The 25,654-nt window shown below is 48.0% G+C and overlaps 1 protein-coding gene and 1 long non-coding RNA gene across 7 annotated transcripts in view; both read left to right on the top strand.

The window, feature by feature from the left end:
• Positions 1-25,654, top strand: part of RCL1 (RNA terminal phosphate cyclase like 1) — a 156,516-nt gene that overhangs the window by 41,375 nt on the left and 89,487 nt on the right. For 2 of the 6 annotated variants that reach the window (XM_081802779.1, XM_081802780.1), the window contains exons 7-8: positions 3,863-4,019; positions 8,580-8,683. In XM_081802779.1, the coding sequence (XP_081658905.1) occupies positions 3,863-4,019; positions 8,580-8,683 (261 nt within the window). Of the gene's footprint in view, positions 1-3,862; positions 4,020-4,613; positions 4,864-8,579; positions 8,684-17,366; positions 17,475-18,275; positions 19,012-25,654 lie in introns of those variants that run through there. The other 4 variants (XR_014139915.1, XM_081802778.1, XM_081802781.1 and 1 more) reach the window with 4 other exon arrangements.
• LOC145716971 (uncharacterized) lies at positions 8,690-17,175 on the top strand. The gene is made up of 2 exons (XR_014139919.1): positions 8,690-8,973; positions 9,072-17,175. It is a non-coding gene; the product is annotated as an uncharacterized LOC145716971 (long non-coding RNA).

Below are 25,654 nucleotides of genomic sequence, written 5' to 3'. Positions count from 1 at the left end.
GCACAGTGAACACCTGTGTGTTCCTACTACTTGTAGTTAACAGTGAATGTTTTGCCAAATTTACTTGTGTGTGAGTTTTCTGTGTTTGTTTTTGTTTTTGCTGAATCATTTCAGTGCTTACAGTCTGAAGCTTGCAGGTTGTGTCTCCTAAAAATAAGAATGTCAGAGATTGACTGTTGTGGGTTCAGAAATCATTTTTTTGCTAAGTAGTAGCACAGCCCCTCCTCTCTCATAGCCCTTCTGTCTGAGCTTTCCTTTGACTTCAGCCAAAGAAGGAGAGAGAGCACAGGAGGGCTGAGTGTGTTACGGCATTTCTGACCTTGACAAGGTCCATGGGACAGACGAAGGTGATTTCAGCAATGTGGTGGCAGCTCATAACTCAGAGCAATGGGGGTGGGAGTGTCAGAGGATACAGTTGGGAAAGGATTTGTATGCCGGGCTGGCCCTTTCTCTGGGTTTGGAAAGGTCAGTGATGGTCCCAAATCTTTGGTGCACTGCTCAGATAGCGCCAGCGTTTTCCTTGTTCATGTGATGGGAGTCATAATGTCGGCATCGTTGGGTTACCGTACACGTTGAAAGACCACATAGGTAAGCCACTAACGCAGTGGCTGGCACACAGTAGGTCCTGCAGAAATGCTAATGCTGCTCCTCACTCCCCGCCCTTTCTCTCCCCTTCTCGGCCCTTCTCTGGGGGGAGGGCATCACAGAGCCATGGGGGGGATAGGTAGCCACAGCAGCAGCTGTCTGGGTGGCCCGGTCTCCATTGTGCCACCTTTGTCTGGCCCCTGGCTCCGCGAGGGTGTCTAGGGATGAAGCAGAGGAGGCCTGAAGGCCATGCTGCCCCCACGATGGTGCAGCTTTTCCTAATGCCATCGACTCAGCTGACCCCGGCGTGTGGTCCAGTCCTATCCCTGCTGAGGGTGAGTAGGAAGCTCATACGTGGATCAGGACATGGGCGTGATGGAGATTTGTGGGTCATCAACTCCAGGCCCCACTTAAAAAAAAAATTACACGTGAAAGCAATGCATGATGTTAGGTTTGTGTTTTCTAAATCTCAAGTTACAGAGGACAAATGGTGCCCTTCCTTCTCTGTTAGGAAATGGTGAAGTCATAGTGGGCATTTTCCTCTTCTGACTCAGTGGGGTATCCATGTAATGAGGTTTATTGAACTCTGAGACTGAGAGTGTGTGTTGTGGCCATGGCCTAGAACTGTGGGGAGCGGCAGCTCTGGGGTGGCCTGTGTCCGCACTCTGACCAGTATGCACAGTTGTCTGTTGTCCCGTTTTGATCCTCACAGTCAGGGGGCGCCTGGGTGACTTAGTCGGTTGAGCGTCTGACTCTTGATTTCAGCTCAGGTCATGATCTCAGGGTGGTGAGATTGAGCCCCGTGTCAGGCTCCATGCTCAATGCAGAGTCTGCTTGTCCCTCTCCCTCTTCTTCTCCCCCTCCCCTCACCCCCCCAATAAATAAATAAATAAAATCTTAAAAAAAAAAAAAAGCTCTCACAGTCAGGACTTTCAAAAAAATCTAGTCCTTTACCAATTGGGAATTTTTTTTTTTTTTATAGATTTTATTTATTTTTTAGAGAGCGAGCGAGAGAGAAACAGCATGAGAGGGGAGAGGGTCAGAGGGAGAAGCAGGCTCCCCGCTGAGCCGGGAGCCCGATGTGGGACTCGATCCCAGGACCCTGGGATCATGACCTGAGCCGAAGGCAGACACTTAACCATCTGAGCCACCCAGGCGCCCGGGAATTTTTTTTTAAAGATTTTATTTATTTACTTATTTTTTTGAGAGAGAGAGAGAGCGGAGAGAGAGCACGAGCAGGGGGGAGGGGCAGAGGGAGAAGCAGAGTCCCCCACTGAGCAGGGGTCCAATGTGGGCCTCGATCCCAGCACCCCGGGATCATGAGCTGAGCTGAGCTGAAGGCAGACACTTAACCGACTGAACCACCCCGGCGCCCACCAATTGGGAAGTTTTGGAGGCTGTCACTTGCAAATTACTAAGGCAGATCTTCAGTGAGGTCACCTGGTGACCAGCTGCTTTGTCATCATAACTTGAAACAGGCCAGATAACACACACACACCCCAGATTGGAGGGAGAAAATTCGCATAATGCACACATGGCTTCGTGTGTTCTTGTGTTTTTCCTAAAGCAAATACAGTGTTATATGGAACAGTCTTGATTAAATACAAAGCTTATTGTAATAACAACTACACACACCTCAAAGATTTCACATGGATGGAAAAATTCGGAAGTTCTTGGGAACTGTAAGTGAGCAGGTGAAAGCAGTGAGGGCAGCTTGCCTCCTGGTTCTGCCTCCCTCTGTTTCCTACTCTCCATGTTTGCATGGCGCCTCCAGTACCACTGAGCTGGATGCCCTCCTTCCTCCTGGTCAGGTGACTCGAAGGCAGCTCGAGGTTGCCGCGTGGTGGGATGGCTGGGCGGCACGGCGTTAGGCGGTAAAGCACGACTCGGAGCGCCCCAGAACCTTTGTTCTCACTCACCCCCTTCCCTTGGCAGGTGTCCTTAACCCTTGGCTGGGTAGTTTTTCTGAAACAGATGTTTTGGCTAGTTTTGTGCTGGACACAGAGTGCTTTAGGAACATGGATGTTGAATTGTCTTAAAGGGGACACGTGTAGTGATTGCATGTCGAATATACTGCTGGGAATACATATTTTTTTAAAAGGCACTGGGAAAGGAGACGTCTGTGATGTCAAACTTAGAAATTTTATGGAGAGGTGCTGTTGTTATTGTTCGTGGACTGATTGTCTTTTGTGCCAAACCGGTTGTCACTGAGCTCTGTGAGAGCAGGAACTCCTGTGTTTACCGTGTGCTCGGTGTCCTGGCCATGGAAGCAGCTTTTCCCCAAATGTTTGTTGGATGCATGAGTGAGTGAGTCAGCTGGTGTTAGCTTCTGGCTGTTGGTGGTAGGAACACAACAGGAGAGAACACGGTGCCAGCTCACTGGTTAGATTAAATGAATTCTGAGGGGCGCCTGGGTGGCTCAGTCGATCATCTGCCTTCGGCTCAGGTCATGATCCCAGGGTCCTGGGATCGAGTCCCGGCATCGGGTTTCTTGCTCAGCAGGGAGTCTGCTTCTCCCTCTGCCTGCCGCTCCCCCTGCTTGTGCTCTCTCTCTCTGTCAATGGATAAATAAAATCTTAAAAAAAAAATAAGTGAATTCTGAGTGAGGGATGTTCTTCAAACAAAGGTCTGTAGGCCCTTTCTGGCTCATGTGGTACTTTTCATTACGGGGGAGCAGCCTGGTATTTCGGAAGAAAGCTGTCATCGGTGGCCTCCGGCCACTCATATCTTCTGGATTGGTTGAAGGCCTAGTACTGTGGTGGAGAACTTTCACGGGCTTTGGAGTCTGGAAGACCTGTGTTTGAAATGCATTTCAGTCACTCTCTAGCTGTGTGGGCTTGGTGCTGGTTGCTTAATTTCTCATTTGTAAAATGAGGGTGGTAATGTTTACTCTGCAGAGTTGTGGTGTCAAAGCTCCTAGCTCAAACTGGCCATAAGTAGGTGCTCAGTATCTGGTATCCCTTGTTCATGTTACTTTATATGTTGATCGTTACAGGCTCGCACAGTATGATCTTTCACAGTGTTGGAGTGGGGGGAAGGAAGGCAGGCCAACGGGAAAAGCCGTGCAAACTTGAGCGTAATCTTGGTTCTGCCTTGTGTGCTCTCACTAAGTTGTTTATATTTCTAGCATAAGCTAGTAGGATCTCTAGGAAGGCTTGCTGTGGCCAGAGAGAATGCCATCAAAGAGAAGTTTGTCTTCTTTTCCTTTTGCTGGTGAATGTGACCCCCCCCCCCCACTTTATGAACCCTACTCATGTCTGTGCCTTTGAATCCCCAGGTCTCCTGGCTTTGGGTTGTCACTGGTTGCCGAGACCACCAATGGCACCTTCCTCAGTGCTGAACTGGCCTCCAACCCCCAGGGCCAGGGAGCAGCAGTGCTTCCGGAGGACCTCGGCAGGAACTGTGCCAAGCTGCTGCTCGAAGAGATCTATAGGGTATGTCCTCTGTCTCTGCAGGTCTGGGAGCAAAGCCATCATTGTCTCTCATTTTTATTCCTTAGTGACTTTTTTCCCTTCCAAGGGCTTAAGCCAAGGAGTTAACTTGTTCCTACCCATTCAGCGGTTTAGCATTAACTACTTGAATGGATTAAGTAAGCTAGTCGGTGACAGAGATCCAGCCCCACTGGTTTGGGAAACAGGGCAGGTAAGTTTAATGGGGAAAGGAAGGAACTAGAACAGAGTCATACAAAAGAGAGAGGGTTAAAAAATGAAGCCGGTTTGGTGGTGATTGGCCAGTTGAAGAGCACACACTGCCCTGACCGATGCAGCACCATCTCTCAGCTCCTCGAGTCCCTGCTGTAGGGGAGCAGGGGCTCGCTGTTCTCAGCTTTTTCAAGAGAAGCCGGAAATCTGGATTTGTATGTGACAATTCAGATAGAAAATCGTATCGATGGGCTAGGTTTTGCAGTGTGCTGTGGCACAGAATGCTGTCTGGGGAAGGCAGTCCTGCGTCGGCGCACAGTAGGGGCTTGGAAAGATCAGAATGCGGCAAGAGACAGGACTTCACCAGTTGCCATTTTGCTTCTGCAGCTCTGCTGTGGGACACAGCTCAGACCTGCCTGGACCAGCCTGTCCTTCCAGTTGCCAGAGTATTCTCTGCGTGCACGTGCACACACACTTACTGTGTCCTAAAGGCAGTTGAGCTGACCTAAAAGAAGCAAGGAAGAAATTGGAAGGGAAGGAAGAATGACAGCAGGAGAAAATAAGATGAAGCTGCCTGAAAATATTCTTTAAGATCCCATAAGTTTGGTTAGATGAGAGTCACAAATGCAGCTCCAAGGTTTGTTTTTCTGCACTATCTTTTACCTTGGTTCCAAATCTGGAAGCTGAAACTTCGCCCTTGAAATGCAGAGTCCAGTTCAGGCTTTGAGGGATGTTCACTTCTCTACTGTGTAGGCGAGGCCCCACGTTCTTGAACTGAGCACCGGTGAGAACTGTACTCTGGGTGGTTTGCTACTAGATGGTGTACGGTGTTTGTCAACTGTCTTTTCTGTCTAGCTCAAGAGCCTTTCATCTCTGTATTTGTGTATTTATTCTCAGTTACTAGACCTCTCTGTGGGTCCTTCCTGGAGTCTCCCAGGGAAGTTTTGCCCTGTTGAAAGCAACAAAAATCACATGTGAGCCCAGCGAAATAAAACCAGTAAGGCAGGTACAGTGGTGATTTTTTTTTTCATTCACATCTTCCTTTTGCCACTGTCACTGATAACTGTGGTAAGGTGATGGCTGGGTCATGGGATCCCTATACAGGCCGTTTTAAGGAAAACAGCTTATAAACAGTCTACTCCCCTGATCCAAGTCAGCATTCTTGAAAATGTTATTGGTCACAAGGTGGAACAAGTAAGAATGAACTGTTTCAGATTTAATTAGGATTTCCAGGTCCTAAATGGCTTTATTTCATGTCCACCTAATTAAGATGAAGACAGAGAACCTGTAAGTATGTCTTCAGTGAAGTGTCTCTGTCCTTGTATGTCCCTGTACTCACTGTTCAGCTGGGAAGTAGTGGAGGAAGGAAGCACCGTGTCAGATGAAATCCTCCAAAAAGAGTGTGGTCAGGGTCTGGCCTCAGCTCTTTTGATGCTAAATCAGCCCAATGGTTGGTGCTAAATTTAGTGATTTTTTTTTTTTTTAATTCGCTGATTTTTGAAAGACAGGTAGTAACTGGAAGCTGGGAATAATGATCCAGAGCTTGCGCTGCCCGTTACTTAGTTCAGGAAGTCTGTCGTCTAGGATTGTGTGAGGAAAGCCTGTGTGTTTTACGTGCATCCTCCAGCCCCTGTTGACGTGTGCAGGTGTCCCTTCCTGGGTCCTGTGGTGTTTGGCAGTTCCTCTTCCTGACTGTGGGGGATGTTCTGTCTCTTTCCAGCGGACCTGGGGGCATTGGAAGCATCGAGTCACAGAATAGCCCAGTGGGAGCCCATTTTGTATCCCCGTAAATAGTGGATCATAAGCCTCTAGGTAAAAGCACAGCCAGCCCATCAGTCCACGAGAGAGAAGACATACAATCTGGATTCGGTTATTTTATTTTTTCTTTACACTCCAGTTAAGTTCTATTTTATACCATTTTCTTATGCCTGGACCAGGTTTTCTGCCTTTGTTTTTAATCACTAAGAAAACATGCTTTGTATATACGTCTAGGATCTTTAAGTTTTAAAAGGATGAAAGTGCTTTATGCTTTTATGAATAATTATTTTTAAGATTTTATTTATTCGAGAGTGAGCGTGTGTGTGCAAGCAGGGGGTGAGAGGGGGAGGTGAGGGACAAGCAGACTCCCTGCTGAGCACAGAGCCCGATGTGGGGGCTCGGCTCGGCTGGGTCTCACGACCCTGAGATCATGACCTGAGCCGAAATCAAGAGTCAGATGCTTAACTGACTGAGCCACCCAGGGGACCCTATGAATCATTTTTTATAGGTGTGTGATGTGACAAGGTTTAAATGAGTAATAAGAATCCATCCCTTTGAGGGTACACTTATTTTTTATCAAAGTTTTCATCCTCTTCTCTGATCCCTTGTTCCATCTGTGTCTCCTCGGTGACTGAGCCCCCTTGATTCTGTGGCAGGCTCCCTGGAACTGCCTTTCTCGCTCATCTTTTGTTGCCCCATCTGCTTCTCCTCCCTCCCATCCACCTCTCGAACATCTCTTCTGTTCAGATCTCACCCTGAGACACTGATCTCATCTTTCCACTCCTGCATTCAGAGACCTTCTCCAGCTTCTCACTTTCCCATGATAAAGTCAAAACCCTTGGCCGGATTAGAAAATCCCAGACTCAGTCTGTCCTTTCCCTTCTCTCGACCGTTTCTCGTCCGTCTGCACAGCGTGCAGCCGCTTTTCAGCTGCTCCTTGCTGGCCCTGGGTCCTGTTTGCCCCGTCCTCCTGCTCCGGGGCCGCCTCAGGTCCCTGTCCCCAGAGTCTCCCTCTGGTTCTAGCTGGGTGACTGCCCTCCCCTGCCTGCCTTGGCAGCCCCAGTGCCCACAGCCCCCAACGAATGCATAGCGCTGGCTCCGCCTGAATTGTCTCTGTACCTGCTCCTTTCTCATCGCTGCAGTGAGAGTGAAGCCACTCAGTACCAGGACTGCAGCCTGTGCCCTGGGGATGACTCCACTACCCCCTCCGTGGTGTCCCGTGCACACATAACAGTGATCACGCCGAAATGTCGCCCTAGCACATAACTGGAAACCTAGCGGTGAGGATGGTAGAAAAGCAGCACAGTGATAAGAAGGAGAGATGGAGAACAGTTTAATTTTAGGCAGTTAGGAGAGGGAGCAAGTTCTGTAAGGCAGAGTTAGTGTTGTTGGGCCTCCTCTTCCTCAGGGGTCAGGTTGTCCTTTTTAGATGGAAATATATAAGCTGTAACCCTTCTTGTCCTAAGGTTTGCTAAATGAGATAAACACTGTCCTATAGTATCTCTGGTAGTTTGGGGGGAGCAGTGGGTTTTCATCAAGGCTAGCTGTAGCATAAACCCCCTTATATTCTGACTCCATGGTCACAAATGAAGTCCAGCAGCAGAGAACGGGTGACCGCGCCTGAGCACTGACTTACTCCCTACACTGCACACACTCTGAGAGGACAGGTGCAGCCACAGAAGCAGCAGTGGGAGGCTACGCATTCCGATCACAGTCCGGGAGAGCCGTGCTCAGAGACCGGGTGTCTCACCTTGATGCTTACAAAATACGTAGAGACCGGGGTCATCCTGCTTTCACTGTGCACAATGCAAGTTTGATTTGTAAATCAAGTTCTCCCAGGAAGTATGATGAGAAATAAAGACACTTTGAAGGGCACAGATGTCAACAGCTGTAATGCATGCATTGGCAGATGCAAAATGGCAGGAACAGTGGAGAAATTCAAGAATGAAAGAAGGAAGACAACCAAAGCAGCTGTGTTCTGGTGTGGAGGAGAAGGAAGGGAAAGTGGCGGGGAGTAATGCGTAAGCAAGCAGTGAGGAGGGACGGCCTGAGTGCAGTAGTTCCCCAGTGCTAAGGCACACACAGGGAGAGAGCCGAGAGGCTCCTGGAACAGGCCAGCAGTATCTGAGTGTGACGGAATGTGGGCATAGGTGAGACCCGTGGAAGGTGACTGAATTCACGTCGGATTAGCTCCAGAACAGATCACAAGAGAGGCGGCATTCACATAGCCCTAGGTAATTAACTATACATTGCCTAGAGCTGATTAGGGGTTTTTGCTTGTATGTCCTGCCTCTTCTTTCCTTACAAAGGCAGGGTTTCATTTTTCACTAGATACAGCTGAGTGTCTATTCATTCGCATAGTCTCCATGATTACAGTTGTTTTTATTAACTGTTACTTTCACTCCCTAAAGTCAGCGGGTGTAAGGGTTACTCCTCAAAGACTTGCCCTCTATTTTATTACTGCTTGCACTTTGTAGCCTCCTCTTCCGTGGTTCTGATCCTCTGGGTGTCTGCAGTTTTCCTTCCCTCTGTTTTGTTGGTTTTCCATTTTCTGGTTGGCACAACGATTAATCTTTAAGGTGTTTGTGTTTACAGGGTGGATGTGTGGACTCGACCAACCAGAGCCTGGCTCTGTTGCTCATGACCCTTGGACAGCAGGATGTTTCCAAAGTCCTGCTCGGACCGCTGTCTCCCTACACGTGAGTCCCTGCCCTTCAGCCTTACCGCGCTGGCCGGTTTAGTCTTCCAATGGCCCAGAACAACACAGGTGTTGCGCACCACACAGCTCGTCTCTGTGAAGCCCGGCTTGTGCTGATGCATAGAGAGCCAGAGCCTGTCATCCTAAACCTGCTGTTTAACAAGGATCCTGCTTTCCATTCTTTCTTGTAGCTTCACCATTCCCGTCTGTCGTTCCCAGGTCATCAGAGTTACGTGACAAATACTGGGCCGTTCTCTTGTCTGTGCTTTAGATTTTGTTTCCATTTTGGAGGTAAACTCCTGGTTCTGTTATAGCTTGGATTTTGTTGTTAGTTTTTTAAATCCCCCTCTTCCTTCGCTGTGGCCAAGAGGACTATCTTTTTGTCCCAGACGATAGGGTGTGAGCTGGCTGGAAAGATGAACGAGGAGGCAAAGTTCATAGTCCTGCCGCTGGACTAGTGGGGAAAATAGAGAGGTGAGTTTGAGGCCATGGGTGTCATCCGAAGTTGACCACTGAGGCAAAAAGAGCAGCTCAGACTTAATGATAAACAAGACTTAAATGATACACAGCGGAGGAGAAGCATTTCCTATTGACAGTAACAGCCGACATCTGTGTGTGTGTGTGTGTGTATGTGCATATCTACTTCATATCGTTACCTGGTCATCTGTGGGTGGGAGCGGGCTGGGTGGGCCTCGTGTGGGCGGAGATACTCAGGTAGATATGAGACTGAACTGTCCTTTTTCGGTTATCATGGTACCGATGCTGTATATCTGAAAGGTACAGTACTGTGATAACTGAAGAATGGTGGTGCCATCACATTGGGAGAGGGGCACGCTCCGCCATGACTGGGGAGACCAGGAGACTGGAGGAGATTCTTATGGAGGCTTTTTTTTTTTTTTGATTGCTGGTGGGAGATTGTTTTGGAACAAGGAGATGCAAGAGAGTACATTCTGTTAACAGAGGGGGAAGACTGATAAGCAGGAGGGTGGTGAGGACCACACTATCTCCCGATAGCTCGTGTGAAGTATTTCACAGCACAGGAAACAGGAAATTGAGTAAATGGCACTCTGACGCCAGGAATCAACAACACTAAGATAGACTTTGTAACACCGGCAATTCGAGAGCGGTTCAGGGCTGGGAGCTCAGCACCTCGAGTGCAGAGATTTGCTTCCCGTGGAGAGTTTGCTGCCAGGGCTGACAGTCTGGGCCCGCCGCGGCCCCCTTCGGCTGGTTAGCAGCCCTCGCGCCTTCCCGACCCCCGCTCTGGGGCAGCCGCAGGCCTGACTGCTCGTGTAGCGTGAGGCTGTGTCTAGAAACGTGTGCGGTCATGGGGCATGGGGTTTGGCAGAACATTATGTGAAAAATGGAATGTATATTTTTGTTTTTCCGTCACAGTGTTTTTTTTTTTTTTCTTCTTTTTTTCTTTTGGAGATTTTTTTTTTAGTTTGGCTCCAGGGCCTTTATAATCTTTTCATGTCAGCAGCCCCTGTGGAGATGGTCAAGATGTGACTGGGCATTTTTAAAAGTCCCTGTGTCCTGTCCTCCTCGACTCACTCCTCACCAAACATTAATTGCAGTCTCCTGTCTTCCAGAGACCTTGCCTGAAATTGTAACGTCTCCTGGGAAAACAAAGTGGTCTGCTCTGAATGGAGCTTTAGAGGAGTTGGACACATTGCAAAATTATGTGTTTTGAGACTTGGGTCTAGGCCTTACAGGACATTTGTCCTCTGGATTACCTGCCTCCCAGGGCTTCATGTCAGGGAGGGGATAGCCTACCTTCTTTTTGGTAAACTAGCACAAGGGTGGGGGTTAGGGAGTTTATTTTTGGAAGTTGTATCTGATTGGGACCCATTTTCCTCATGGAAGGCTCCAGTGGCCCAAAGTAATGAAGGGGCAAAGGCAGGAAGAACTGTGTGTCCTTGAGGGACCTGATAAGCGAAGTTAACATTGTATTTGTGAACAGTTAAGGTTGAAAAGGGACAAAATCCACAATCAGGAAGATAATACTGGGGCGGGGGGGAGCAGTTTATCCTAGTCAGATTCAAGAGCTTTTGAGATCAAACTGTCACACTTACTTTTAAGAGCAGATAAAGTCATAAAAATTTGTTTTCTGAAACCTGATTTTTAACGAAAACCAGAAGCAAGGCCCTCCTTGGTTTAAAGAAATGTATTCTGGCACTTTGCACATTTTGATTTTTATAAATAGCTTTTCAAATGTCTGTTTACAGAGCACTGGGATTAAGGAGGATGTTTTTTTCGTGCAGTGTTGCTTTCAAATCCTTTCTGGAAAATAAGGGTCTCAATGTTCTTCCTTTCTTTTCCTTTTCCCTCTGTCTTACTTCAGGAGATTCCTGTTGGTGGTTTTCTGTGTTACTTGAGAAAGTAAGTCTATATGTGTGAAATTCTTCAGGAAGGCCAGAGAGATTTTTTTTTTTCAGTAGAATAGAATAGTATTAAATGGCATGCTAGTATGTGTAGAATCTTATTTCTGTTGAATTTATTGAGTTTTAGATGGTTATAGTTGGTGACAGTGGTTCTGCCTTCCCCTCAAAAAGCTTAACTTTAGAATTTAGGGAAGGATATACACTTTATTTAAAGGCAGGGTGAACAGCAAGAAAAATGAATATTAATGAGCATCTTAGCATTTTGGGCAACTGTTCATCACTGGAGGCTGCGGTCTCCAGAGCCTGCTGCATTCTGCGTGTGCGCAGGTATCAGGGTCCTGCCTACCTGGATTTCAGGTCTGGCTCTGCCCTGGGGCTTAGGAGACCGTGGACCAGGCACTGAGCACCCTGAGCATTTGTCTCATCAGTAGAGACGGTGAATGGTCCTGAAATCGTGGGTTTGTGGAGATGGAGTGAGGCTTGAACGAGGTCAGGTGCTCAGCCCTTCCAGCCGTGCAGTATGCCTCACAGAGCTCAGTCCATGCTGGAAGCAGGTTTGTGCCTGGGCGTCCCCTCAGCCTGGGAAGTCCAGTCTCTCGGTAAGGTCTCTTTGGACACCAGGAGGCCTAGGAAACTGCTTTGGGAGTTCTCGAGCCTGAAGTCACTGTAAATTGTCTGCTCAGCTATCTCTAAATCGGTATTCATTATGACCAACCTCCTGCAGTCATGTTACTAAACACCACACATGTCTTATTTGCGATTCCAAGAATTCTGTAGGGTAGGTTTATCTAATGAACACTTACAGTGTTTACTGTTGTCTAGATGTTGTTTTAGGTGCTTTAAAATGCGAACTCATGTAGTTTTCATGATGACCCTATGGGGGCGATAAAGGCAGGTGGGTACTCTTCGTGCTCCATTTTACAGGTGAAGGGGTTGAGGCTGGAGAGGTGGAATCCTGTCCCCTGGGGGCACACAGGTCAGCCAGTGGGGTGCTGACGGAGACAGTCTCGTCCAGAGTCCCTGCTTCCCTGACGCACTGTGCTCTTGTGTAAGAGCTGGGATTCCACCCACATCGCTGGGCCCCAGGCACCTCCCTGCCTTAGGCAGGGTGCCCTGCTGCATCTTTTCAGAGAGTCCTCATTGTAAAATGATCTCCTTCTATCTTTAGTTAGAAGTCTAAAATAAACCATGCCACTTCGTTTTTTTTCCCCCTCACTTTAATAAATGACCTCTTTCCACTGCGTGTGAAGTGCTTGGGGGGGAGTGAGAGCCCAGCATCCTTGTTCACACAGACTGATCGGGGCAGTGGGCTCCCCCAGTCTGAAGCACAGCAGCGTGAGACCAAATGAGAGAGCACCCGGCGGTTTGGGCTCAGTGGCTTAGCTGCTCTCTGCAAGCTAGTGCGGCCCGCTCCACCTTACCTCTGCGGAGTGCTGGAGGTCCTGCAAAGCCCCGTCCCTTCTGTTATGCCGTTTGTACCCCAGAAACGTATTTGGCATGTGGGAAAAGCCAGGGACATCCTTACTTTTCAGATGAAAAGAGAGAAGTAGTTAAATTCACTTACAAAGGCGGCAGGGAGCAGAGAGTCAGGCTGGGGGAGATGTGGGGCCTCGGCCGAGCTGGGCTGGGGACTCACCATGAGCATTCATCCTTGGAACAGAGGTCAGCGGGCTTCAGGAAAGCCACTGTTGGGCAGAAAAAGCACCACCCGTGTATTTTTTAAAAGCTGGTGTGTGATGACTATGGGGTCCCACTGAACAGTTGCTCTTCCTGCCCCTGAAACTTTCCCCTCAACTTCCAGAGCAACCCCTTAGGCCTGAGAAGCAGGTAACCGTAATAGCGAAGTGACTTGGTGGAACAGAAGGCAGGACCCTCTGTCGGGTTTTGTGTCTGTGGAGCTCCGGGACAGAGGGCTCTCCTGTGATCCTGGCACCCCCCTGGCGTGGTGTTCAAGGGGTGGGGTGGGCCGCCTGGAAAGTCCCGGGCAGTTGGGGTTCAGTGGGCAGGTGCCCATGAGCCCAGTGGCCTTCACCTTTTGACCAACAGTGGTGGTGGGAACAACCCACCCTTTGAAAATACGCAGGAAAAATGATCTCTGTGCTCCAGAAGTCTCTGTAAGTTTGTCAGATGGACTGGAGGCTTTCATAGAAAAGTATTTTTCTACAAAAGTATTGTTGTTTTTGGTTTTGTTTTTTCCGAAAATAAATCCTCACTTTTTCCTGAATAACAAGAAAACTCACTACAGGAGCGCCTGGGTGGCTCAGTCGGTTGAGCGTCTGCCTTCGGCTCGGGTCATGATCCCGGGGTCCTGGGATGGAGCCCCGCTGAGCAAGGAGCCAGATGGCTCACCATACAGTTGTCTAAGTCAGGAGTTCAAACCTTCACACAGGAGTCGTATAGAAAGAATTCCAGTTGTCTAAAATGGTCGGTCTGCAGAGCTGCCCGTTACTCGGTGCAGGTGGTCACCGTGCCCCCCGAGGGGCAGAGCGGCTGTCACTGAGCCACAGCTCCTCTCCCGTGTGGCTCTGTGCTTGTGTCCAAGAGGCGGGAGTCCGCAGTGTGGTGCTGGGGAGAGAGAGGGGCGGGCATCCTGCACCGAGAGGAACAGGCGCAGCCACGCAGAGCTGTGCGTGGGGAAGGGTGCAGGTCAGCGTGGATGTGACTTGTTAAATTCCTTCAGCAGGCAGTTAGGATTTCACATCGTCTGTGGTTATTTCTCGGCTTCTGGAGACACAGCTGGAGGGCGGAGGACATTCTGAAACCTCCCCCTAGCCCCTTCAGACAGGCAGCGGGGCTGGCAGAACATCCTGTAGAACGTGGACCCGACTTTGCTTTGGCTAGCCGTTCCAAAGGCTACACACGCCCCGCGGCTGCAAACATGTGGGCCTGCACACTCAAGCCTGTGTTTCTCCATCCTTCTCCAGGAGCTCGGGGGCGCCCGGAGGCCCCTCGGGGGTTCTGCCAGCTGCCGGGGGCGTCTGGGTTTTCCAGCCCAGCCCAGCGAATCCCAGCACAGCTGGCCGGGAGGGCGCTGGGAGCCGAGCGCGCCCCAGGCAGCGACAGGACAGGCCGTTTTCTCCCCAGAGCACAGACAAGTGGGTGAGGCGGCTGGCGCTCTGCCTTGCTGCCGGCTGGAAGCGCTGCCCGCAGATGTCGACTGTTTATCTGTGGGTTCGATGTGTTTGTTTTCTCTCCTAGGACAGGGTGGGGGACGTGGTGGGGCCCGGACAGAGAGCACGAAACGGAACATTTCAGTTGGTGAGGAAGACAGGGAAGCCGGCACGGCCGGAACGGGCTTCCCTTCCCTGCTGAGAATGAGGGCGTCACTTGTCAAACCCCCTCTCCCTTCAGTGCCTCGTGGCTGAGCAGCTGGTCGAGCGCCCGGCAGGGAGAATGGGTTTCAGCAGCAGACTCAGTCTCTGCCCGGGAGGTGCTCTGCCAAAGGGGGCGTGGGCAGTTGCGAGACAGCTCTACAGAGCATTAATTAGACCCCATGAGCAGAGCCAGGAGCGCCGTGGAAACCACACTGCTTGCTGGCCGAGGAAGCTTTCCTAGGAGAGTTGCCAGATGGGATGTTACTTTGAAGATGGAGATGAACAGAGAGCAGAGAAGCGAGGGACTTTTGTGCGAGCGCGCCCCACGCACCAGACCTACTGTGCAGGGAGTTACTGTTTCTTCTCTTCGTCCCTGATGTGCTGCTCATGTCAGCCAGACCGGCTGAGGAGTTGTGCCGCCCCCTTTCCTTCCTTTGTAGGTTGAAGGATGGAGGGACAGGAGGGGTGCGCAATTCACCGCAGTAGGCTTTGCGCTCATTCGGATATATACTGTGTGAGGGTGGGAGCTGGGCCCACTACTTTTGAATTTCACAAATATCGTGTATTTATTCATTTTGAACAGCTGTATTGAGATAAAATTCACATACCACACAGTTTACCCTTTTAAAGTGTACGATTCAGGGGCGCCCGGGTGGCTCAGTCAGTTAAGCGTCCGACTCTTGGTTTTGGCTCAGGGTCGTGAGATCGAGCCCTACATCAGGCTCCGCGCTCTGGGGGGGAGTCTGCTCAGGATCGTCTTCCTCTGCCCCTCCCCCCCAGGCATGTGCACTGCACTTGCGCTCTCCCTCTCTAAAATAAATAAATAAATCTTTAAAAAAAATAAAGTGTACAATTCAGTGGTTTTTAGTATATTCCCAAAGTTGTGTGACCATAACCCCAGTTTCAGAATAACCATAATTTTAGAATGTGTTCACCACTGCACAGAGAAACCCTTTGCCTATTCACGGGTATTCCCTATCCTTCCTGCTCCCCCCAACCCCCAGGCCTGAGCAACCACTAATCTGCTTTCTGCCTCTATAATTTGCCCGTTCTGGACATTTCATACAAGTAGACTCATATAGTACGTGGTTTTTCGTGACTGGCTTCTTGGACTGAGCACAGTGTTTTCAGAGTTCATCCGTGCTGTGGCGTGGGTCAGTTCTCCACTCCTTTTCAAGGCCGAATAGTACTCCACTGTACAGATACCCCGCATTTTGTTTATCCATTCATCAGTTGATGGGCATTCGGGTTGTTCCTCCTTTCTTGGCTATTATGAATAATGTTATTACAAACATTAGTGTCAAGTTTTTGCGGGGGTGTATGTTTCCTTTCTCTTGTCCTGTACCTAAGAGGGGAATTACTGGATCATATGATAAGTCTTTACTTGAGATTTAACTGCCAGACTACTTTCCACAGGGCCACACCATACTAACATTGCAACCGACAGTATTGAGGCACCTAATTGCTTCACATCCTCGCCCAGACATGTGACGTCTCTCTTTTTGATTGTAGCCACTCTGTGGGGTGTGGAATGGGATCTTCTAGTCATTCTGATTTTCGTTTCCCTGATGACTGACGATGTTGAGTGTCTTTTCATGTGCTTATTAGTTATTTGTATGTCTTTGGAGAAATGTCTATTCAGATCCTTTGCCCATCTTGGATTATTTGTTTTTTTTTTATTATTGAGTTGTAAGAGTTCTTTATATTCTCAATACCAGACTCTTACCAGATACATGATTTGCAAATACTTCTTTTTCCAACTTGGGAGTTGTCTTTTCACTTTCTTGATAGTGTCTGTTGATGCACAAAAGATTTTAATTTTGATGAAATCCAATTTATCTGTTTTTTTCTTTTATCACTCTGCTTTTGGTGTTGTATTTAAGAAACCGGTGTCCAGCCCAAGATCATGAGGATTTTCTCCTGTGTTTTCTTCTGTGAGTTTCATGTGTTAGCTGTTAAGTTGAGGTCGTTAATCCATTTTGAGTTAATTTTTGTGTATGATGTGAGGAAAGGGCCCAACTTCATCTTTCTGCATGTGGAGCTGTTCCAGCAGCATTTGTTGAAAGATAATTCTTTCCCCATTGAATTATCTTGGTGCCCCTTTTGAAAATCAGTTCACCAGGGGCGCCTGGGTGGCTCAGTCGTTAAGTGTCTGTCTTTGGCTCAGGTCATGATCCTGGGATCCTGGGATCAGGCCCCTCATCGGGCTCCCTGCTCGGCAGGAGGCCTGCTTCTCCCTCTCCCACTCCCCCTGCTTGTGTTCCCTCTCTCGCTGTCTCTCTCTCTGTCAAATAAATAAATAAAATCTTAAAAAAAAAAGAAAAAATCAATTCACCATAAATGTGTGGGTTTATTTCTTGACTCTCAACTCTTTCCTATTGGTCTTTATGTCTAGAATCAGTATTTTGAAAGCTTCTCAGGTGATTCCATGTGCAGGCAGGGTTAGAACCATCTGGCTAGGGTAGGGAGTTTGGATGGTTCAGTTGGGGGGCAGAAGGATACAAGGTTGCTGGATACTTCATTACTGAGACGCAGACCATCTCTTCTTAACTAAACCAGTGTTCCCAAACTTGCCTGATTAAGAATCACCAGGGAGGGGCGCCTGGGTGGCTCAGTCGGTTAAGCGTCCGCCTTCGGCTCAGGTCATGATCCCAGAGTCCTGGGATCGAGCCCCTCATCGGGCTTTCTCCTCAGCCGGAAGCCTGCTTCTCCCTCTCCCTCTGACACTCCCCCTGCTTGTGCTCGCTTTCTCTCTGTCAAATAGATAAATAAAATCTTAAAAAAAAAAAAAAAAATCACCAGGGATCCTTGTTAACAGTAGATTTCTGGCCCCTGTGCACTGAGGAGACATGGCCTGTAAAGGGTGGGGAGGGGCTGTCTTTGTGTTGGCCTATGCTTCCAGGCTCTACCATGTGGACCCTTGCTCCCTACCAGTAGTTAGTTGAATAGAACCTTCAGGAACTTGTGTGTTTAATGAACTTTCCAGGTGAGTCTTATGGTCGGGCCAGCTGGGGAGATGGTGAATCTGCTGGGGCAGACCAGTAGAAGCCTGCTTACCTGTACAATGATCTTTCCATGGAATTGCTGTTCCCAAGGTACTGTTGGGATGAAGCCATCATTCTGTCTTAAAGGAGATGATGAGAAACAGCCCTGTGAAACCCATTGTCACATTTACTGTGAGCTCCTCCTTGGCCATCTTGTTTACTCTGGCCTGTCATATACACACAAATATTGTTATACCCATATTTCTTCCCACTCCTTTGCCTCGTTTACTTTATTTAAATTTCCATAGTACTTTTAAGGAGTATTTAACTTGCCTACCCTACTACATTGACAACTTCATGAGAGAAGGGATTTTTGTGTTGACTACAACGTCCCCAGCACCAAGAACAGTGCTTGGTACCTAGTACACACTCAGTAAATGTGTGTTGAGTGAATGGAAAGGTTATATTGAGGTTGAGGAATGAAGAGAGAGACTTCTCTATTTTGGCATCTGCTTGGTTTTATGTCATGATGCTGTGAGTCATGGGAGTCCATGTTTTTCTCTCTTTGCAAGAGCTGCTCATAGACTAATGCCGAATTTGTGTCCACTCAAACTGTGTGGGGCCTGATGAGTTATGTGTCATGTACTAACCTCGGACCTTTAAAAAATGTATTTAATTTATCTTGTATTGTGTGCATCTCTATAGGCTGTCCAGATCCGCTTTGGACAATGGCAGGCTGTTAATAAATACTATTTAATGAACTTTGATTGAGACGTTCTTAATTTTAGATATTCTTGATCTGTGAAAGTAAAGGCTTGGGTTCTAGGTGGGGGAAGGAGAGCTTCTTTTGAAAATAGGATTTCTTTTTCACTCCTCCCTCGTTTTTTGTTTTTTTGTTTTTTCCTTTTTAGGATAGAGTTTTTGCGGCATTTGAAGAGTTTTTTCCAGATTATGTTTAAAATTGAAACCAAGCCATGTGGTGAAGAACTCAAGGGTGGGGATAAAGTGCTGATGGCCTGTGTTGGTGTTGGTTTCTCCAACCTTAGCAAGACCCTCAAGTGAGACTGTCACCAGATAAGGCCCCAGCGCCTACCGACAAGCAGAAGCTGCCACGGACACCCAAAGGGACCAAGTCCACATTCATACAGGACAGGATATGCTTCTGCATCAAGGATTTCTTAATTTCCCATTAAAAAAAAAATCAGAATATTTAAATAAAAGACATCTCTGTATCATGTGGTTTCTAGCCACCTCTGCAGTGGCCCGGACATTGCTCAGGAGGCCCAGTCATGACGAGCGCTCCCTTGGCTCACCTGAATGAAGAGTGTGCTTTCAGGACACAGTTGTGCTGCTAAAACAGCCTCACACCTGCATCCCTGGGCTTCTAGGGATGCCTCCTCCTGCAAGGACTGACTGCTTTGGGCCTCGGTGTCTGTGTAGGGATTAAGTGAGATAATATGGGGTGGAGTGCACTGCTCCACACATGTCAGAATTGGTCTGTGAAGCTCACTTGTCCCTCGTCTTCTGAATGGACTGACATCATGGAGGCAGGTGCTGCCCGCCTGTCTGGCTCATCGTATGTGTATGTGGGGCGAGGAGTGCCTGGGGAGGGCAGGGCTCAATTAAAGTTACTGGATATTTTCTCTATCTAACGTGTGCGGTACATTTTCTTTATCCTCATGGTAGCTCTTCGATGTAGGTTTTATTATATTCTTAAGAAAATTCACAAAGGGTATTTTATCCCTTTGAAATTTATAATGTAAAGACATTACATCTCCTGATTTAAAGTGCTGCATGTAATAGCGTCAAGAGTCTGGAATTGGACCCTACTCACAAACTACAAAGTTAGATTATTACTGTTTTGTGGATGCTAGTGGAAGACCTGCGGATCTTGGGTCAGAGACAGAGAACTTTGTTACCTAGAGCACAGTGAGCAGCATGGGCCTCATGTTTGTATCGGTTTCCCCTGTCCCCCAAGTCCCACAGTGATGATGTGCAGGGAGGAGAGGAAAGGAGATGCCGAGCATGCAGTGGGTTTGCATCACGGCCAAGGAGTCTGCACACTTGGGGACTGCTCCTCTCCAGCAAGCCTGCTCTTTCTTCCAGATGGGGACATTACTGCATTCCTCAGGGCTGCTTGCTGTGAACACTATTAGGAGAAAGGGCCCAGAGAAGGGCCTCCTGAGCAGGAACATGCAGGAACACTCAGCCCATGGTGGGTCGCCCCTGACAACTAACAGAGTCTACGTTTGGTATGTGTATGTGGCTGCAGTTGGTAGCAAGGGAAAGATAATTCTTTCTACGAGAATTACAAATGGTATTCTCCGTCTGGGGGCAGTGGGTAGTTTGAAGTAAGGAAAGGTCTTTGCCTCCCTAATCTTTGTACCCTTTTATTTTTCGGGGAAAAGGGACCAGAGGAAGTCTGCGCTCTCATGACTCGGGGTGTGGGAAGTTGCGGAGATGTAAGCCTAACATTGCAGAGAGCCAGGCCATTTTGAATCATGGCATTCCACTTAGTTTTGTGTTTTGCGTAAGAGATGAACACAAACTTAGCATCTGAGAACAATACCTATGTACCCTCTCACAGTTATGTAGATTGGAGGTTCTGGTGGGCTTGGCTGGATTCTCTGCTTAGAGTCTCACAAGGCTGATGTCAGGGTGTCAGCTGGGCTGGGCTCTGGCAGAGAATGAGCTTCTAGCTCATTCAGGTTGTTGGCAGAATTCAGGTTCTAGGACTGGAATTCCTGTTTCTGGCCGGCTGTCAGCTGGGGACGTCTTTCAGCTTGTAGAGATGGCCTGGATTCCTTGTAACTTGGTTCCCTCTGTCTTCAAGCCAGCAGCGGTACATTGAATCCTGTTGCATCCAGTCTTTCTCGCGCTTTGACTCTGACTTTTTCTTGTGGTACCAGCTGAAGAAAACTCATGGCTTTAATTGCTTTTACATGCCTCCTGTCTTACCTGGATAATCTCTCTATTTGAAGGTCCCCTGATCACAACAGTACCTGAGTTTGTGTTTGAATAGCCAGGGACCGGGAATCTTGGACGGCCATCTGAGAATTCTGCCTACCACACATGCTGCTGCCGTCTTATTTACTGCTGCTGACGTTTGAACCCAGATCTGCCCATGATTAAATTCAGAAGTAAGGGGCCACGTTGCTTTGGACACGAGAGATACTGTCCTCAGGGGCTTTCTGTCTGTTGTAGCAAGCTCTGGAAACATTTAGGGTGGCATGTGGACTCCAGGCAGATCACTGCAAACAGTAGAAGGGGCGTGTGCTGCTCTCTGCTGTGAACACGGGAGGGTCCAGTGTTTCCAGCCCTCCTTCTGCAATGGGAATATCTGGTAGTGGTGATGATATTGCCAAAGGAGGAGAAATGTAATATTTATTCATACAGCGCGCTCCCAGCCCCTTCTCAAATGCCCTTGAGAAGCAATACCGTTCACTGGGCAGAAGCCATTCTCTGCAGGTGGCTGGTCCGTCTTTGACATTGGGCCCCTCCAGTTTCTGCCTTGTTCTTAGATTCGCTCCTGGATGGCCCAGCTGCCCCTGGGGTAGATGGAGGAGAGATTTTAGCATTTTAGGCTTGGTTTTTCTATTCCCTGTTGGACAGAAACAGACCATTCTGAGTTCAGTGAGGCTAGTGATTTTTTTTTTTTTAAGGGCATATGCTCCTTTGACCTTGTCGGGGGTCATGGCAGAACACTGCTTTTTGCCTTTCTATCATCTGCCTACTTCTGTCTTTCAACACCCTTCAACTACATTCTGTGTAAACACCAGCCAGCCTCCTTGATCGTAATTACTTTACCGTATTCATCAAGGCAGTTGATAAGGGGTGGGAGGAAGCCAGGATATTGCAGCATACCATACTGATGGGGAAAGAGTAACAGGAGGCTCTGTGGAAATCCAAATTGCCCTCCCATAGGCCAGCTGAACCTCATGGTTTGTTTGTTTTTAATCTTTTATGAAAAAAAGTGGTGAAGGACATCACTGATTACAGACCCAACAAGAAAACCCCAAAGCTTAAGTTGCATCATGGTGCCTGTCTTCTCATTGTCACTGGACAACAAAACCCCATGAGGTGGCCATTTCCTGCTCGGTCTTTTGTTTCGGGGGCCTCGTCAGTGAGGCCCATGGTGGCAGATGGTTTTATGCTGAGTGGAACCTTCGGAAGTAGGCAGGATGGAGTAGAGGAGCCTGGAAGAAGTGGATAAGATCAAAGGTAGATGGAGAGAAGGAAACACCAGGGAAATAAGGAATTTCCCACAGGGTTGGCCCTGCCTAAGGTGGGGGTGGGACTCACCTGAGTGAGGTCAGGGACCAAGGCGGGCTGATGAAATGGATTTACTGGGGGCTTTGGTCATGGTGTGAGGATTAGGATGTGGGGTTCCATTGGCTTTGCCTGTTGGTACTTAATTGGAGAGCTGTGGATGAGAGTGTGGGCAATGTTTGCCAGTCTGTGATGAATAGGGAAGCAGCACCACAGACCAGATGCCCCACCCACATCTCCGTCGTTCCTCACCTGACTCCAGGGTGGATGAGAAGCAGCTTGCGCTCGGTCAGAGTATCCACGATCAGACCACCCTAGCTTGTTCTTCACAAGGACTAATGGTTAATGGGTATGTCAATAGGCAAGCCGAGTCTTTTTGGACTCGAGTTGACTAAGTCTAAGAGGCCATTCGAGTGAAATAATTTATCAGTGTTTGGCATCTTACAGAGGCCAAGCCACATCACTCCTTTTCTCAAGCAAATAAAAGCTTTCATTTCGTCGGGGACTGCTCTAATTCCTCGTCATATTTGGCCCACACCTGCCAGATAGTCTGACCCCAAACCTGAGCACAGGCTCTGGGTCAGCCCTGTTGACCAGACCAGGTCAAGAGTTTTGGTGGAGGGGCCACTCCCTCTCTTCCTGGTCCTTCTGATGCTGGTGGTTCTGGATGTGGTTCCTGCTCTGCTGAGACCCTTCCGTTGGGTCTGCAGGGGAGGTGATGGTAATCTCAGGAGGTAAGGGGGGCGCAGCTTGCTTTCTGGTTCAGCTTGGCTGCTGACCAGCTGTTATGACATTAAATAATTTACATCCCCACACTTGGTTTCCTCTGTGGAATTGAGGTCAATGTGTGAGATGGTGCCAAAAAAAATCAGAAAGATGCCCACCATTGCCTACTTATCCCGCCAGCCCTCCCCCATTCTCCTATATGTTTATTTGAGGCAGCAGGTAGGTTAGTTGGTGTGAGTTTTTGTTTTATAAATATCAAGATATTTTCCCTGAGGTCTCAGGACACTCTGTTTCTGTTTCCTCCCCATTCCCAACCTTCTAAAGAGCTTTGCACCCAAAAATATTGATTGATTAATTTGTTAATAATGTCTGCTACCATTTGGGAAATGTTATATTCAAACCTATGAATTTCTAGAAATCAGAGGCCAGCTCAAAGACAAAGGATAAGGAACCAGCCCAGCAAGGAGATGCATCTTGAGTGTCCACTCCTTGAATACCCTGTCGCCACAGCCATGAAAATGGTTGGCCCTGCTGCTGGACTCACTGGTGTCCATTTGGGCAACTGGTCTTGGGGAGCAGATGATGCCCTAAAGGAAGGGGTATGGTAGAACATCCTGAAGCTCGTCATAGGTCTTCAAGGAAAGACATTGGTGGGGACCATATATTTTCAAATGGTGCCTGGTGTGCTACATGGAGGGATCCAACTTCAGGTTGTGACAGCTTACCTCAGGCTCTTTTAAATGCTGAGTTCACTTGGTTCTGGACTTTCTACATACTCCTCTCTCAGTTTCACGCTCTGTTTTGACCTTCCTGCTATTTTACCTGTTAGGCAATTAAAGTCGTCTTGCCTAAGATCTGTAAGCTTTGAAGAACCAATGGAAATGTTTGAAAAATACCAGGAAAAAAAAAATCCTGGCTCCAAATTATGCAAGGAAAAGAGCAAAAATTATTAAATACCCACAAAATGAAACATTTCCTTGCTAAATTGTTAAATATTGAGAACAACAGAGATGAGAGTTTCTTTCTTCACAAGCATTTCTAAGCAGACATGACTGCCAAGGAACCATAGCTAATCATCTTTTAAGTGAATTGCTGGTTCCCTAAGCAATTTAAAAGACAAAATTATAAAAAGCTTCAGAAATTATGATGTGGCTACATTTTAATATGTGTGGTTTGATAATGCTGTTCCTAAGAGGCCTAGAAAGTAAAAAGTTGTGGGAGCCCTCCCCTGTCCCTGAGCCACCCTCTTAGACCGAAAGCCTCAGCAGTTCCTGAGGGGGACCCCATCCCATGATGCATCCCCAGCTACATGTTCTCACAGACCCGGGCGGCCTCCCCTGTCTTGGCACTCACCACCCTCAGTCATTTGTTCCTGAATTGTCCCCGCTGTCAACCTGTGATGGGATGGAGTGAGTTAATCTTTTAAGGTTTGATATGGCTATGATTTTAAAGCTATTTTTGAAAGCCTTTATTTTTTAAAATATTTTATTTATTTGAGAGAGAGAGAGGGAGATCACAAGCAGGGGCGAGGGGTAGAGGGAGAAGCGGACTCCCCACTGAGCAGGGAGCCTGACGCGGGGCTCGATTCCAGACCCTTGGGATCATGACGTGAGCTGAAGGCAGACGCTTAACTGACTGAGCCACCCAGGCGCCCCGAAAACTTTTATTTTTAAAAAGATTAATTTAGTAATTTCTGAGGAAAGCTTTTGGTTTCTCAAGTTTCAGTAGAGCGTTGGGCAACTAACACAGTAGGAATGAGTCCTGTGTGAACCCTAGCTGTGTTAGCTGATGTGTGGCTTTGGGCAGGGCCTGCATCTGAGGCTCATTTCCTCACCTGCAGAATGGGAATTGTCTACCATCTACCCTGCGATAGAGAAGATTTCTTAAACATAATGGTTATGTACTAAATGCTAGCTGTTGGTCCCTGGTAAAGGTTCAGAGCAGCTTCAGCCTAACAGGTTAGCATCAGCATGAGTCACAGGGTTTATCTTTAACATCTAGTACATGGATGTGCTCAGCTAGAAGGCCAGAGATGAGATGGTGGCACCTACGTGGGCTTGGGGTCAAACTGCCCCATGACAAATGTTGGAGTCCAAAAGAGGGCCTGCAGGCATCTCCATGAAGTTCACCTTGTTCCAGTGCAGAGTGCTAGGATCTGTGCAGCCAGGGTGAACTGAAAAGGCGGGCTCTGCCTCAGGGCTGTTGGATCCTAGAGCTACTGCGTACACCAGACCCACCTGAGGAACTACGATGTCGTTAGAATTCAGCTCTCTCCCACCTCAGCCTGCCTTCTTCAGTGCTGTCCTCCTCCTGCAGGCATTCTCTTGAATATTCTATTCTCTCAGCAACCATGGTGGACAGAGAGACGGTCTCTGCCCAATACTTAAAAAAAAAAAAAAAATCCCTCCGAGTTGTGTCTCCCTCTCCTGACTACACAGTGTTTTGATTGACCAGATCTGGTCCACTGTAGCACTTTCCAGAGCATGCTGCATGGTACACTAGCGTCATGAGATGCTTCCCCTGGAAAGGATTGTTAGAGGTGTGGACATCGCTATAACCTCCAGCTCAGGTTTGAGCATCACAATGTGCGTTAATTTAGCAGAGGCTCTGCGAAGTCTGACAGTTGAAACTGTCTTTGTTCATCCTACCACTTTTCAAGCTGACTTGACCACAGGACTCTCCATACCTGCCAAAAAAAAAATTATATATATATATATAAAACACATAGTGCTTTTATACTGCAGATCATACTTTGGGTGTTCCTGGTCTTCTGGTACTTTTTAAGGATATTTTTTTAGAAAAGATCAACTCTTCCAGTCTTTTTTTTTTTTTTTTAATTTTATTTTATTATGTTAATCCCCATACATTACATCATTAGTTTTTGATGTAGTGTTCCATGATTCATTGTTTGCGTATAACACCCAGTGCTCCATGCAGAGCGTGCCCTCTTTAATACCCATCACCGGCTAACCCATCCCCCCACCCCCCTCCCCTCTAGGACCCTCAGTTTGTTTCTCAGGGTCCATAGTCTCTCATGGTTTGTCTCTCCCTCCGATTTACCCCCCTTCATTTTTCCCTTCCTACTATCTTTTTTTTTTTAACATATAATGTATTGTTTCAGAGGTACAGGTCTGTGATTCATCAGTTTTACACAATTCACAGCACTCACCATAGCACATACCCTCCCCAGTGTCTATCACCCAGCCACCCCATCCCTCCCACCCCCCCCCACTCCAGTAAGCCTCAGTTTGTTTCCTGAGATTAAGAATTCCTCATATTGGGCGCCTGGGTGGCT

The sequence above is a fragment of the Leptonychotes weddellii genome, chromosome 14, assembly GCF_054177405.1.
Source record: "Leptonychotes weddellii isolate Sample4059 chromosome 14, ASM5417740v2, whole genome shotgun sequence".
In the NCBI taxonomy this organism is placed as follows: domain Eukaryota; kingdom Metazoa; phylum Chordata; class Mammalia; order Carnivora; family Phocidae; genus Leptonychotes; species Leptonychotes weddellii.
Note: the sequence above shows the minus strand (reverse complement) of the source record. Positions and strands in the feature narration are given on the sequence as shown.